The 12,986-nt window shown below is 40.7% G+C and overlaps 1 protein-coding gene across 5 annotated transcripts in view; it reads left to right on the plus strand.

The window, feature by feature from the left end:
- ARFGEF3 (ARFGEF family member 3) overlaps nt 1–12,986 on the plus strand; it is an 88,215-nt gene that overhangs the window by 11,903 nt on the left and 63,326 nt on the right. For all 5 annotated transcript variants that reach the window (XM_035538794.2, XM_035538790.2, XM_035538795.2 and 2 more), the window contains exons 3-4: nt 5,813–5,894; nt 9,914–10,045. In XM_035538794.2, the coding sequence (XP_035394687.1) occupies nt 5,813–5,894; nt 9,914–10,045 (214 nt within the window). The remainder of the gene's footprint in view (nt 1–5,812; nt 5,895–9,913; nt 10,046–12,986) is intronic.

Below are 12,986 nucleotides of genomic sequence, written 5' to 3' on the forward strand. Positions count from 1 at the left end.
GTTCTTATGCATTGCTGTAATGCTGATGTCTCGCAGTGCATGTTTGTCATAAAGGTTTTTTGTTTTGTTCTGCTTTCTTCCACTTTTCCTCCCTGAAAAGGAGGGTTCTCACCAGAAGGCTTTGGTTTTAGAGCAATAGAATAAAAGACAGAGTTCTGTAAATGCTATCAAAAATCTTGTATTTGCAATGACATGTCTGTTGTAGTTATCTGGTCTGATTTGCTGCACTGAGGTTTGAGAACTTGCCTTGTGCTTGTACGCTGCAAGCTCCAAACTTCTGTCTTAAGCTTGACTGTAATAGTCTTCGTAAGTGGGGCATTCATATGTCTTCTGTAGATAAAATTAACCACTTATCTTGAACATGAGCAGTGACTGAAAATCTGCTTTCTTCATGAAGAGTCATTGCTTGAAAAAAGTAGTATTTATTTTCCACTTCTCTAGAGTTTAAGTGCTTCCATTTTGATCTATAAAGTTGTTTGTGAAGTCTTTTGTTTTCCTGTGATGACTTGAAGAACGTTGACAAGAATTACAGATGTTTCTATTTCTATATGCATATGTGTTCATATTTACCCTGCTGGAATTTGTTTTACATAAATTAAATCCGTACCTTTCATGTGGGGACAATATTTGCCTGTGTTTAGTGTACTTAATGGTAACAGCTGGGAGTATGTCCAGAATTTTGAGAATTTATTTTTACCGTTTATTTTCTCGTGGTGGGCCAAATTTTCTGCTTGAGTAAGTGAGGTTAATGGAGTTGCATGCTGTGATAGTTTGTTCCTTTTAAGCAGCCAGGACTGAGGAGCCCTTCACTGTCAGTGCTGCTCTGACTGAAAAACGTCAGGCTCTGGCTACGACTGTGTTGCTGCCTAACAAACAGCTTATCAGAAGAATGGCAACAACAGTGAATCAAGTCATTACCTGTTCTTTGGCTGGGTTGTGAATTATACCATGGAAAGCAAATTGCATGCTGATAACTAAGGTAATCAGCCCCGAGGTTCAGAATTTTTCTTCTCCGATACAATTTTCAGGGCAAAGATAATGCAGAGAGATGTCTTATTTTAATCTCCTTTTAATCCATTTCCCAACAACTAACGTGGTTTAAATGAAAGGAAATAACTTCTGTGGTGGTGACTAATACTTGGTTTGTAGTGCCCCTGCCCCTGAGTCAGTGTGGTGGAGGTGACGGTGGGCCCTCGGGCTGCATGTCAGGCGCTAACAAGAAAGAGTTAAGTGTGTCGTTTTCTGTCATTGTTAAGATTTTCATCATGAGATTGAATAAGCGAGCCGTTATTCTCTCCTCATTTTCCACTACAATGAGGATAGAAAGATTTTTATGATCTCTTATTTAAAATAGTTGTCTGTCTTGCTCTGCCCTTTGTGGCAGTGTTTTGACTGGCCTGTTGGATCATCCTTTGTGGCAGACCTGCAGGGAAAGAGGCAGGTTGATGAGCTGTGGCAAACTCAGACTATTAGGAAGGTTGTTTTTACTCAGAGTGCTGAACATAAATGCAGAATGAGTCATGAGAACGTAAAAAGCAGTTTATGAAGCTGACAGTGGCAGGGTGGGGTGGCTCAGGAGGGACAACCTGTGCTCCTGAAGATACTGCTCCTGGGTATGTGCTTGGTTCTGTCACTGACGTTTTTGCTTGACCCTGGGCAGGCCACTTGGGATTCAGTCCACACACCGTGGAAGTCTAGTGACAATGCTCCAGCTGGCCTCATTAGGAGCTGAGTTTTCATCCGTAGTGCTCTCTACTGACTCTGTTTTGCATGAAACAAGGTCCACACTTACCATGCTTATTTCCACACATTACTTTTTTTTTAAGTGAGCTCTTTTGAGAGCACTGCTGCATGGACATACGCAAACAATGTTTTCCAGTATGTGGTGTAGATTTCAGCGTAATATACTACTTACATCTGAGCCCACTTTTTCTTCACTGTCAGTCTTTCTTTACACAATCTAAACTTCCCTCCAGCTTCCATTTTCATTGCTTTGTTTCATGTATCTATGACTAGGGTACCATATCCTGAAGATTTTGGTAGCTTCCTCTTCTCCAAGTCAAAGGTGTCCCTTTCTGTTCATGCCCCTTCAGTGTTGTACCTGACTCATCTCATTCAGGTTTAAGCTGGTATTTGTGCCAATATCTATAACGGTATGTGTGAACACCTGCGTGTATCAATAAGGAAACTTAGGTGTTCCAGTGTGAAACTGGTTTCTCTACAGTAACTTAAACAGAAAACATGCCTGTTTTAAAGTATGTCAGTGTGCACTAGCTTATTCTGAGAACTTCACATAAAATGTTGTATATGTGTAGCACCATGCAAGCTGAATGAGTTGTCACTTGATAGTATAGAACTGCATATGTGGGAGTAAGCAATGTGATCCCATGGTAGGGGACCATGGGACCACTCAGAACTGGCTGCAGTCATAAAATGGCTGCAAGACATAGGGGAAACCTCAGTCCCTTTCTTAACTGCATTCTGAGACCAAATTATGGTTGACGTTGTCACTTGTGCAACTTTATTGAACCCAGTTTTTAATGGTAGACCTTAATAAGGACCAACTATGTTAATTTACATCATCTCCTGTTCTAACTGAGGATTGTCTGCCTTGACCCTCTGTGTTCTCATACCAGCAGATGATGAGTTTAAATGGCAGGTCAAACCAAAGTGTGGAAGATGCTCAAGCTAATCAAAGGTTGTGAGGTATCTCTGCAGGTGTTTTATAGCTGTAGCATGGAAATGCTAAAGATTTAATAGGCTGAATGTATAACAAGAACAGGAAGTGACACGATGGCAATTCATTTTCTCTGAAAATACAATGTGAACAGAGGCTGCAGCAACCTTAATTAGATTTTCAGTTAAAACATTTTTAGCAAGGATGAGAAGTTCAGCTAATTGAATCTGTTCTAATTTCCATCCTCCTGTTTGTCATTTTTTGCTCTTCATTTTGGGAGATATCTCAAGAAACAGCTCTCATTGTTCTCTGCTGATTACAGTATGTGACGACAGATGGCAGGCACCATGCTGATGTGCAGGGTAGCTACACATAAGCCATAGGAGCTCCCACCTGTCTTCATTATAATGAAACTAAAATAGATCCAGTCCAGTGATTTACCACTACCTTCCCTTTCTCCTCTACTCTGTCCGCTTTAATATGAGAATGTTTGTTGTTTATTAGTAATGCCTCAAATCTTTATATGTTGCTGCAATGAACTGTAGAAAGTCTAAAAGAACCGTGTTCTTCCCTCAAGAGGTGCAGATCTAAATAACTCAGTTTTTAGCATCCCTACAGTTAGTTCTATACATTATTGTGACTTTTTTTTCTTAACTTTCATTTTTTCCCCATATATTTCTGGCTGTTTGAATGCCAGTTAATGCACAGGGACCTTGTTTTGGCACCTGTTGATCTACTAATTTCAAATGTGAGTTCGCCCACACAGAATGATATTGACAACAGGTTTTAAAAGAGATCATGAGTCAAAGTGACAATGTAAAGGTAAGGACTTAAATGTGCTTTGTGTGTTAGAGATGTACTGCTGTGGCACCTCTCTAAACCAGTAAGTTTTCTCACAATTTACCTGCACATTACATGTGTTCCCAGGTTTTGGCAAAGCTGGCAGTAGTTGTAGCTGTGCTCAATTCTGTCCTGGCTAAAGAATTGCTGTCTGAACCATGGAGTAGATGTTTTGGCAGTTTCTGTAGATCTAGATGATTGAACACTCTGAGGACATATATCCCAGGTATTGAATAATTTTAGGTGTTTTGGTTGTGAAACTTGCAGGTTTTAAGAGTCCTTCTAGCTAAATCGATTCCAAAAGCATTCAGGAAAGGATCTTCTGAGAAAATTGGGCTTTGTGCCTGCCTATTTCTCAGAATATCCTGAGTGAAGCAAATGGCGAGCTTTTTGTGGGAAACCTATTTTGAGATATACATGTAGTCTACTGGAAGGTCTTTAGAAATCTGTGTTAATTCAAAGTTATTTAAGAAGCTGCTTTTGGTGTTAAGCCAAATGACCTTTTACAAATTCCTGTAACCTGTGAAGAAGGTACAAACGCAAAAGACCTTCAGATTCTCCAGAGATCTTCATCAAATACAGAACCTTACTAGATTGCTTAACTGAGCCATGCCTGTGACAGTAGTCCTTAATTTATCATTAAGACCTGTGACACTAGTCTTTAATTTATCATTAAGAAAGAAGAGCTGCATTTCAAAGAATAATCAGCAGTTTTGTGCCCCTTAAGGAGAGCTTGTGATTTGAGTGCCTTTTTGGGACAGATGGAGGGAGTGAAGGGAATACCAACTGAACCCACAGAAAAAAAGAATTGAATGTCCACTATGAAGATCAGTTCCTGCTGCAAATGTTCTCTAATGAAGGAGTTGCAAGCTGGGTTCCCTGAATTTGAAAGGGCCAGTGTTTGGTAATCCCAGCTTTAGTTTAAAAAAAAAAAAAAAAAAGGCAAGTTCATGTTGTAGACCCTCAGTTTTGGAGGAGGCTGACAGATTGTTGCAAGGCGTGATTTTAGGCAGTTTTGACGATTGCCTGAAACTGCAGCAATTACTACTGCTCTAACCTAGGGCTTCTCCTTAGCTAGTTATGAAGAGAGGATTTGCAAAAGGAACAGGTGATGCACCCTGGTGTAATGAATGTGTTTTCATTTGTATCAGAACTTGATCCATAAGAATACCAAGAGAATTTTATTTTTATATACTTTTTGGCAAATAATCATCATTCGGTCAACTGAAACTAAGTGGAATCAGGTCCAAGGTGGCTCACAGTAAATAATAGAAAAAGAGGGAAAACTCTTCAGTTTGGTATTTTAGAGATTAAACATCTTTGACTCTGCTTTGAGAAGACCAATGGCTTTAGGTTTGAATGCAGTGAGACTTTAACACAAGAGAATGCTCCAAATGGAACAAATCGGAGCTTTTTAGTTTCCAGTTAAATAAAAAAAGAAGTAACTAGTTGTTGTCTTTTCCTTCTTGCATTCCACCCGCTTGTCTCCATGGGTGGGAAATTCATGCAGGTGATCCCAAAGAAGGTTGGAGAGCTGAGGCTCTCAAGGGCTGACACAGAATGCTTTGCCATAAGCAGGCATGTCTATACAAATGCAAAACTGGACTCTAGGTACAGGTAAGTGCCTCTTATGATACGTGACCTAGTAAAGTGTTGCAAACCTTCAGGGAGACTGGTCAGACATGGGCTAAGCATCTCTGATTAGGAATGAATTTCCTGCCAACTAGCAAGATTTTATTAAAAATGCTTGTGGCTGCTAAGGGTTCTCCAGGTGCTGCAGACCCTTTCTGATTCATAACAATGAGTAAAGAGAGAAGTCACAGCCCCAGGCACTGTTGGTTTGGTCACCAAATAAAAACAGTTCTGTGTGTGAGCACTGGGCCAAAAGCAGAAAGTGGAATATAAAACTATTTTTCTGTCAGTCTGAATATTAAACAGAAGTCAAGGGACTGAAGCATAATGCTTACAACTCTGAGCTGAAGAACCACCAGTGATCTGTGAATTTCCTCTTTACGCTTTACACATTCGTGTATGCACACAGAGGGCTAACAGTTGGGAAGCATTTTGTGAAATTTCAATATAAAAGGCCATTTTTAACAGAACGTGAAGACATATGTCAGCTTTCTTGAGAGGGGAAAAGTGCCTCGCAGAGTTGTTGTGAAACTGTCCTTGTTTACTGCATCCAAGTGTTATCTTATTGAAAGTGATACAGCCTTTCTGGAACCATAGTTCTTTTGAATACCAATTTTTAGTTCCATTTTTACCTCTCACATCTATTTATTTATTTTACTTCAGGGAGAAGTGTCTCCTTCCTCTCCAACTGGCTCTGGAATCGAAGAGTGTGAAGCTGGCCCAGCAGGCTCTAGCAGGGATGCAGGTACGGATTTTTGGGGGGAAGGGTATAGTAGGAAAGGTAGCAGGTGCCAAGGAAATCTAGGCTTTTCTTTTGAAAAAAAGAAAATACAGAAAATATGTCTGTCTCCTGGTGGATGTAACAATGATGTTCATGTTTCTGTAACGGAGTTCAGAATTTAGGGTGCAAGTAAAGGCTGTAGATTATGTGGAAGTTAAAATGTTGTGGAGATAGGTGGAAGTTCCTGGCTTTCAACATTGAGGCAGAGGTGTAGTCTTCCTTGTGTGGCCCTGTGCTACTCTCAGTAAGCCTTACCACTGCTTAATTTCTTAAAAACTAAACTGAGTCAAGTGATGAAGAGGTCCAGGTGCTGCATTTCTTCGGAACGCTCAGTCAAGATAAAATTTATTATACTTTTACTCTGTCTTGCTGCACGTATGCTTGGGTTCTGAACTAGAATTGCAAGGTTTTGGATTTACAGCATGTTGTCTTAAGTATGTGTTAATGCCTATCTAGAAGTGTAAGAGTAATCCAGACAACGAGACAGTTCTTCATCTGCATTATGATATGTGAAGACTCACGAAGAGTTGAAAAACAACAACAAAGATAAACTTGATGCTGTGGGGATATTAAAAGTAGAATAAAAGACAAATGAGATGAAGTACAACTTGCATTCAGCAAAAGTAGGTCACGGGTTCACAGAACAGTTGAAGTTGCAAGGGACTTCTGGAGGTCACTTGGTCCTATCCTGCTGTTCATGCAAGACCACCTGGAGACAGATGCCTGGCACCACATCCAGGTGACTTTTGAAGATCTCCAAGGAGGGAGGCTCCACAACCTCTCTAGGCAACTTGTGCCAGTACTCCATGACCCACGCAGCGAGAAAGTGTTTCATGATGTTTAGATGGAAACTTCTGTTGGTGCCCACTGTCTCTTGTCCTGCCACTGAGCACCACTGAAAAGAGCCCATCTCTGTTTTTGCACCTTTTTTTCTTTTTATTCAGGTATTTATATATGCTGATAAGATCCCTCTGAGCCTTCTCTAGGCTGAAGAGGCCCTGCTTTCTCAGCCTTTCCTTGTAGGAAAGATGCTTCTGTCCCTTAATCATCTTCGTGGCCCTCCACTGTTTTCTCTCCAGTAGCTCCATATCTCTCATTATCTCTCATACCAAATCAAATGTCTTCTCCTTTGTATAGAAAAACATATTTTCCTTGTACACTGACTTGTATCTTGTTAGGCTGGATGCTGATAAAACAGTTGATATACTACTGTGTGGAAACTCTTAAAATGTTGTGGGTTAACCCCAGTAAGCAGCTAAGCCCCTCACAGCTGCTCACTTGCTGCCCCACAGCAGGATGGGATAGAGAACTGAAAGAGCAAAAGTAAGAAAATTTGTGGTTGAGATAAAGACTGTTTAATAGGTAAAGCAAAGCTGCACACACGAGCAAAGCAAAATAATTCATTTACTACTTGCCATTGGCAGGCAGATGTTCAGCCATTTTTTAGTAAAGCAGGGCTCCATCATATCTAAACGTTACTTAGGAAGATAAACACCATCTCTCATCCCCAACCCCCCCCCGCCCCCTGTCCCATTACTCCTGTTTTTTCCTTCCAGCTTTTATTGCTGAGCACAGTGCCATAATGGTAGGGAATATTCCTTTCTTCAGCTGGGGCCAGCTGTCCTGGCTGTGTCCCCTCCCAGCTTCTTGTGCGTCCCCAGCCTATTCACTGGTAAGGCAGCATGAGAAACAGAAAAGACCTTGATGCTGTGCAGGCTCTGTTCAGCAATAGCTAAATGTCAGTGTGTAATCAGTACTGTTTTGGTCGCAAATCCGAAACACAGCACCGTGTGGGCTACAGTGAATAAAATTAACTTTATCACAGCCACAACCAGTATAAGTGCAGAAAATACAAAGTAGGAATGAACCAGTGAAACGTGCTGCAGACTTGAAGCTGGGAAGGAGCCTCAGGACAAAAGTGGTGCAGAACGTACAGGGTAAAGTGGACTGCTCTAAGTCTGGTCTGGGACAGAGCAAGGTTTTGTTCCTGGGAACTAAGTCGAGGTAGTTTTGTGCTGCAATAGAAGCTTCTAAGAAGGCTGGTTTTGGAAAAAGACTTGAGTGGGTACATCTATTGCAGGATGTCTGCCACTGATGGGAGGTATCTGTGAGGGTGGTTCTGGACTATATGGAAGATGTGTTTCCAGTAGAACTCTGAGGAAATAGTGCCACTGGCCATGTCCTCGTGATGTTTTACTGAATCACACAATGGCCAAGGTTGGAAGGGACCTCTGAAGATCATCTAGTCCAACCCCCTGCCGAGCAGGATCACCTAGAGCACATTGTGCAGGATGGCATCCAGGCTGGTTTTGAATATCTCCAGAGAAGGAGACTCCACAGCCTCTCTGGGCAACCTGTCCCAGTGCTCTGTCACCTGCACAGTAAAGAATTTGCCCCCTTGTCTTGAGTCGGAACCCCCTGTGCTTCAGTTACATGGTTCTGATTTAATTCTCCCTTCTTATGAAGGTTGCACTGAAAATAGTTTGGAGACAAACTGTTAAAATGTTTGAGAGAGCGTCAGTGTGGCTTGAGAATTCTAACAGAGCCTGGTTTGTCCAGGTTCAGTGAACAAAAGCAGAGGTTTTAAAACAAAACAAAAAGCAAAGCACAACAAACAAAAAACAACAACAAACAAAAACAACAAAGGAAAAAACACACAAAACAAACAATAAAAAGAAACAAAAACATGAAAAAGAAAAAAACAATAAAAAAACACAAAAAGCAAAACAAAAAACATCCAGTAAAAACAAAAAAAAAGAAAAAAAATTAAATAAAGTAGAAAGAAATAAAAAGTATACAAAAACAAACAACAAAAAACAGTAAAAATATAAAGAAAAAACAAACAAGAACAATAGCAAAAATACTTGAAAAAAAAACAAACCAAGCACAAAAGAAAAAACAAAAAATAAAACAAATAATGAATTTTAGGGAAAGCATCAAGAGAAAATAGTGTTCTATTTTGGCAGCTGATAACTGGGGAAAGCTTATGGTCATGAACTGGCTGTGAATAAATTGAGGCTGCAATGTTAGAGGAAGTTGTTTGGTGTTTTTTTTTAGAAACATGTTGGACCTTATGGGAGAAGTGTGAAATAACTGAAATCTTCTTGAAGTTGGATGTGGTTAGCTCAGGGATGTGAGAACAGAACACGAAGAGCTGTTAAGCTCTAAGTCCTGCTTTCAAGCATGAAAATAGGCTTCCACAGGAACCTAGTGACAGTCTCTTAGATTGCACAAATATTTTCATGCTGATTCCTCTTGTTAACCCTCGGCCTCACATATACCCGGGTGCTGGGAGACACTGGCTCTGGTACTGGCTTTTCTGAGGCAAAGGCTATCTGATCGGTCTGAAGTTCACTCAATCTGTATTGAATCCACTCCTGGGTACCCTCCCACATATTCGTGGTCCTTGTGCTGTTTACTTGCTAGCAGCGTTCTTCCTTTTGAGGACTTGATGGCATCCATGGTTAGTCAGCTTTTGAGTAACACAAAACATATCTTTTCAGTGATCAGAAACGCCACCTCCACCATGCTTTTGTTCTGTGCCTAGCAGGATTTTAGACACCTGAATCTTTGTCTGCTGCCAGGCAGGGTATCTGCTAGCGCTAGTTTGAGGCCAGGACGCTAGCCTGAGTGTTTTGTTTTGTTTTTCTTAAATTCATTTAGAGGGGATGGGAGGCATTACTTGGAGAGGTTTGTGATCTCTTGCATCAGTTACTGATACCTTTTTTCTTCTGGACACACAAGAGGTGGGGTGGGGAAAGGAAATGCTGGAATGGCAGCTGATTCAAAAGCTGTTTACTCAGGGTATGGATTTCTCAGGTTTTGCTGTGCTTTCTTATTTGATGATACTGGATAACTTTTAAATTTGTACATAAAACCTAGGCACTGTAGTACCAAATGTTAATAGTTTTAGGTGTTGTAGTTTGCAGCAGAATTAAAGGCATTCTGTCTTCAACCTCTGCATTGCCATTTTCTCTCTGCAGAAGCTGCTGTCTGATGAGAGGTTTGTATCTGTGGAAACAGACTCAGATGAGAAACAGTTGCTTAATCAGATGCTGAATGCCGTCAAAGTGACTCCTTCGCTCAACGAAGACCTACAGGTTGAAGTGATGAAGGTTAGTGTTTCACACACGTCAGTGCTTGCAGCAGATAGGCTGTATGATTGAATGCTGGGCTTAGCAAACAAATTAGCTGTTGCCTTGGAAATCTTCACCTTAGGACAGTATTTGATTCCTTCCTTCCTGTTGGCAGATGTCAGTTGTTTTCATTTCTACTCGGTTTATGATTCCTTGTGTAAAACAGGAGATAGATTGTGTTAAGAGTCAGTAGCGGTCCCAGTTTTAGCAAACTGAAACAGCACAAGCAATTCACACTATGGTATTTCACATGTAGATGACTTGCAGATATGGAAGTTGGTGTTTGGCATTGGTGCTCATGAGTTGGGCTGTGCAGCCTTGTAATTTTAGATCATGTGGATGGGTGCTTCCTAGCTTGTGATCTATGTGTTACCTTTGTAAAATGCTAAGGAGGGTGCATGATTTGTCTAGGCACCAAAATGTTCCTGGACTAATGCATAAGACAGCTTATTGTTTTGAATGCTCAGTGAAAACTTTCATTTCTAGAAATGCCTTAGCATTCTCCTGGCTCGTGTTAGGAAGCCTACGTGCCAGGAGGTATTCTTTTGGAAAGGCGATGCTGTGAATTTTCCTTGCCATATCATTGGGTTGGGATATGACTTGATAATATTGCCACAAAAATTTGTACTGCAGGGTTTGTTGCGCTGTAGCTGATCACTGGTGGAAACCCCTCCAGAGCAGACCTAATGGTCTTTTTTGGATGTTTGCTATACCTACTATTGATTGATATGCTTGGGCCTACTTATTTGACCGTCCTTTACTTCTGAGTGCATAGATTAGGTGTCTTATTTCTTTTCTACATATGTCATCCTTGTCCTAATGAATGTATGTTATTCACTGTTGAATGGCTCTGTACTAGCTGTACTCTGCCAATGAGGCCAACTGCCTGATTTCTGCATGTGCATTGTGCCAGAATATGCAGAAGGTTGAGCCTAGCAATAGAGAAAAGGGATGAGCATTTTTCTGAACTGTTCCCTGTTCTATGGAAGCAGGATTTTGCCCATATACAGGCTTAACTTGAGGCACTCATATCTGCAGCCCTGATCCAGCATGCCTCTTTTCTGCCTCGTCTTTGCAGTGGGAAAGGTGAAGGGTTAAGAAGTAGCACCTGTGAACTGCCAGGCTCTCTTGGTACAGAGTATTTTTTGCAAGTCACTTTTTTTTAAGCTTTATGCATTGCAGATTCAGAATCTTCAGGTACACTGTTTTTTTGAAAACTGGTACGTATTTGTGATGCCTTGACCCCACACTGAGAACAATATGAATGCTATGTTTTTCCACAGTTACCAGTGCGTATCTTGTAAAGTTGTCTTAATACATAATTAAAAAAAAAAAAGTGCATTTAAAAATAACAACAAAAATCAACATGGTTAGTTCAGGTTTACTGCAAAAGAGAAAGGGGGTCATGGTCTTCATTCCACTGAGTGGAAATATTGATGTATAAATCCTTTCCTAAAGTCCTGTCTAAAAGAATGGCAAAAATAGGTGTATGGTAAAAATCAGGCCACATCTTTACAGCCTGAGAACAACGTAAGACTTGTATTTTGATTTAGTTACTTAAAGAGTACCAGAGGGACAAAACCTGTAAGCAGGGCAGTTAAAATTCTAGAGGCATTGCATCTGAGACTTGCCTAAAAGCCAAATTAAGCCAGAGATCTTTTTACGTTGTAACCCGAAGGTTACAGATGCAGTTGCAACACTTGAAAATGTTGTAGATAACCTAGGTCTGGCTGAGTGGTGGTAAAGCCTTCAGGGGGCTTAAAGCAGCTGGTCTCAGCAATGCATTTTTATCCCTAAATCTGTGCTAAATTGTGTCCTGAAGGCAGTGTATGATTGCACATTAGACTGGGTTATTCCATCCAGAGGAGCTTTAAATACATTTTTATGCATTGCAGATATTAGACACTCCTGAATGTGAGGTGTGTGTGAAAGTGGGTCAGCAGTGATACTGGCCTGGTTCTTTGTGGCTTGCTGCACAGTTGCACAGGTATTGAGAACGTAAGCATCAAGGATTTCACAAAAACTTTTGGTTACACAAAACAGATGCAAAAATGGAGGTGCAAGAGCGCAGCACTGTAAGTTGCTGGCACTTAAGCTCCTAAATCACTTAAATGCTTTTTTTGAAAATCCTATCCAAAAAATTCCTGTTGTTCCCAGCAAGTATCCACTAAAAATTTGCGCTTCACAGATTATCTAAAGCAAATGCTTTGAATATTTATTTTAATGTTTCTTTGAAATCCATCTGCTTTGCAGATGTGCACGTGAAGGGATTTGATTAGCTCAGAAAGCATTCTGTAAAGCTTTTTACATTCAGGTGACTGCATATTTGGATTGGAAGTAAAAGGAGGAACACGAGAGAGGCACAAGTGCAGTTAGCTGCCTTGATAGATATGCTTTTGGAAACTGGCAAATATTGCAAAGGGGCAGCATTAGACACAAATGCAATAGAACAACTGTAACAGTTGCTGTAAATGAATGGAAAGGAGTGCTAGCTGGACATCTCCTGGCACTGAGGAAGCCAAGCAGTTGGGGCCACTGTTGTAAAAGTGGAACAGCACTCACTGATTTATGGCTAGGTACCAAGTCCTCCTAATTTTTAAGAGTGATTGACATAGCATGATCCACAGTTTCCCAGACTGGAGGATCACAAAACCAGCACTCTGACAGTGTTCAGGCTTGAGGGCAGAGGTTGGGGACTGTGCTGGAATACATCCTGGACAGCCAGAGATTTATACTGCCCAAATGCAGCTGTCAAGATAAACTCAAAGCCTTCATCTCTTACAATGCCTCTCTCTCTATGATAGGTGATGTACCTTTATCCTTTCTATAAAGTGTTTAAAAGTGGAATTTTACTTACTGTAATAAGCAAATATTAAATTAAACTCCAGGTTAGAGTTTGTTGGCAGTATCATCAATTCTT

This window comes from Cygnus atratus, chromosome 3, assembly GCF_013377495.2.
Source record: "Cygnus atratus isolate AKBS03 ecotype Queensland, Australia chromosome 3, CAtr_DNAZoo_HiC_assembly, whole genome shotgun sequence".
NCBI classification, from domain to species: domain Eukaryota; kingdom Metazoa; phylum Chordata; class Aves; order Anseriformes; family Anatidae; genus Cygnus; species Cygnus atratus.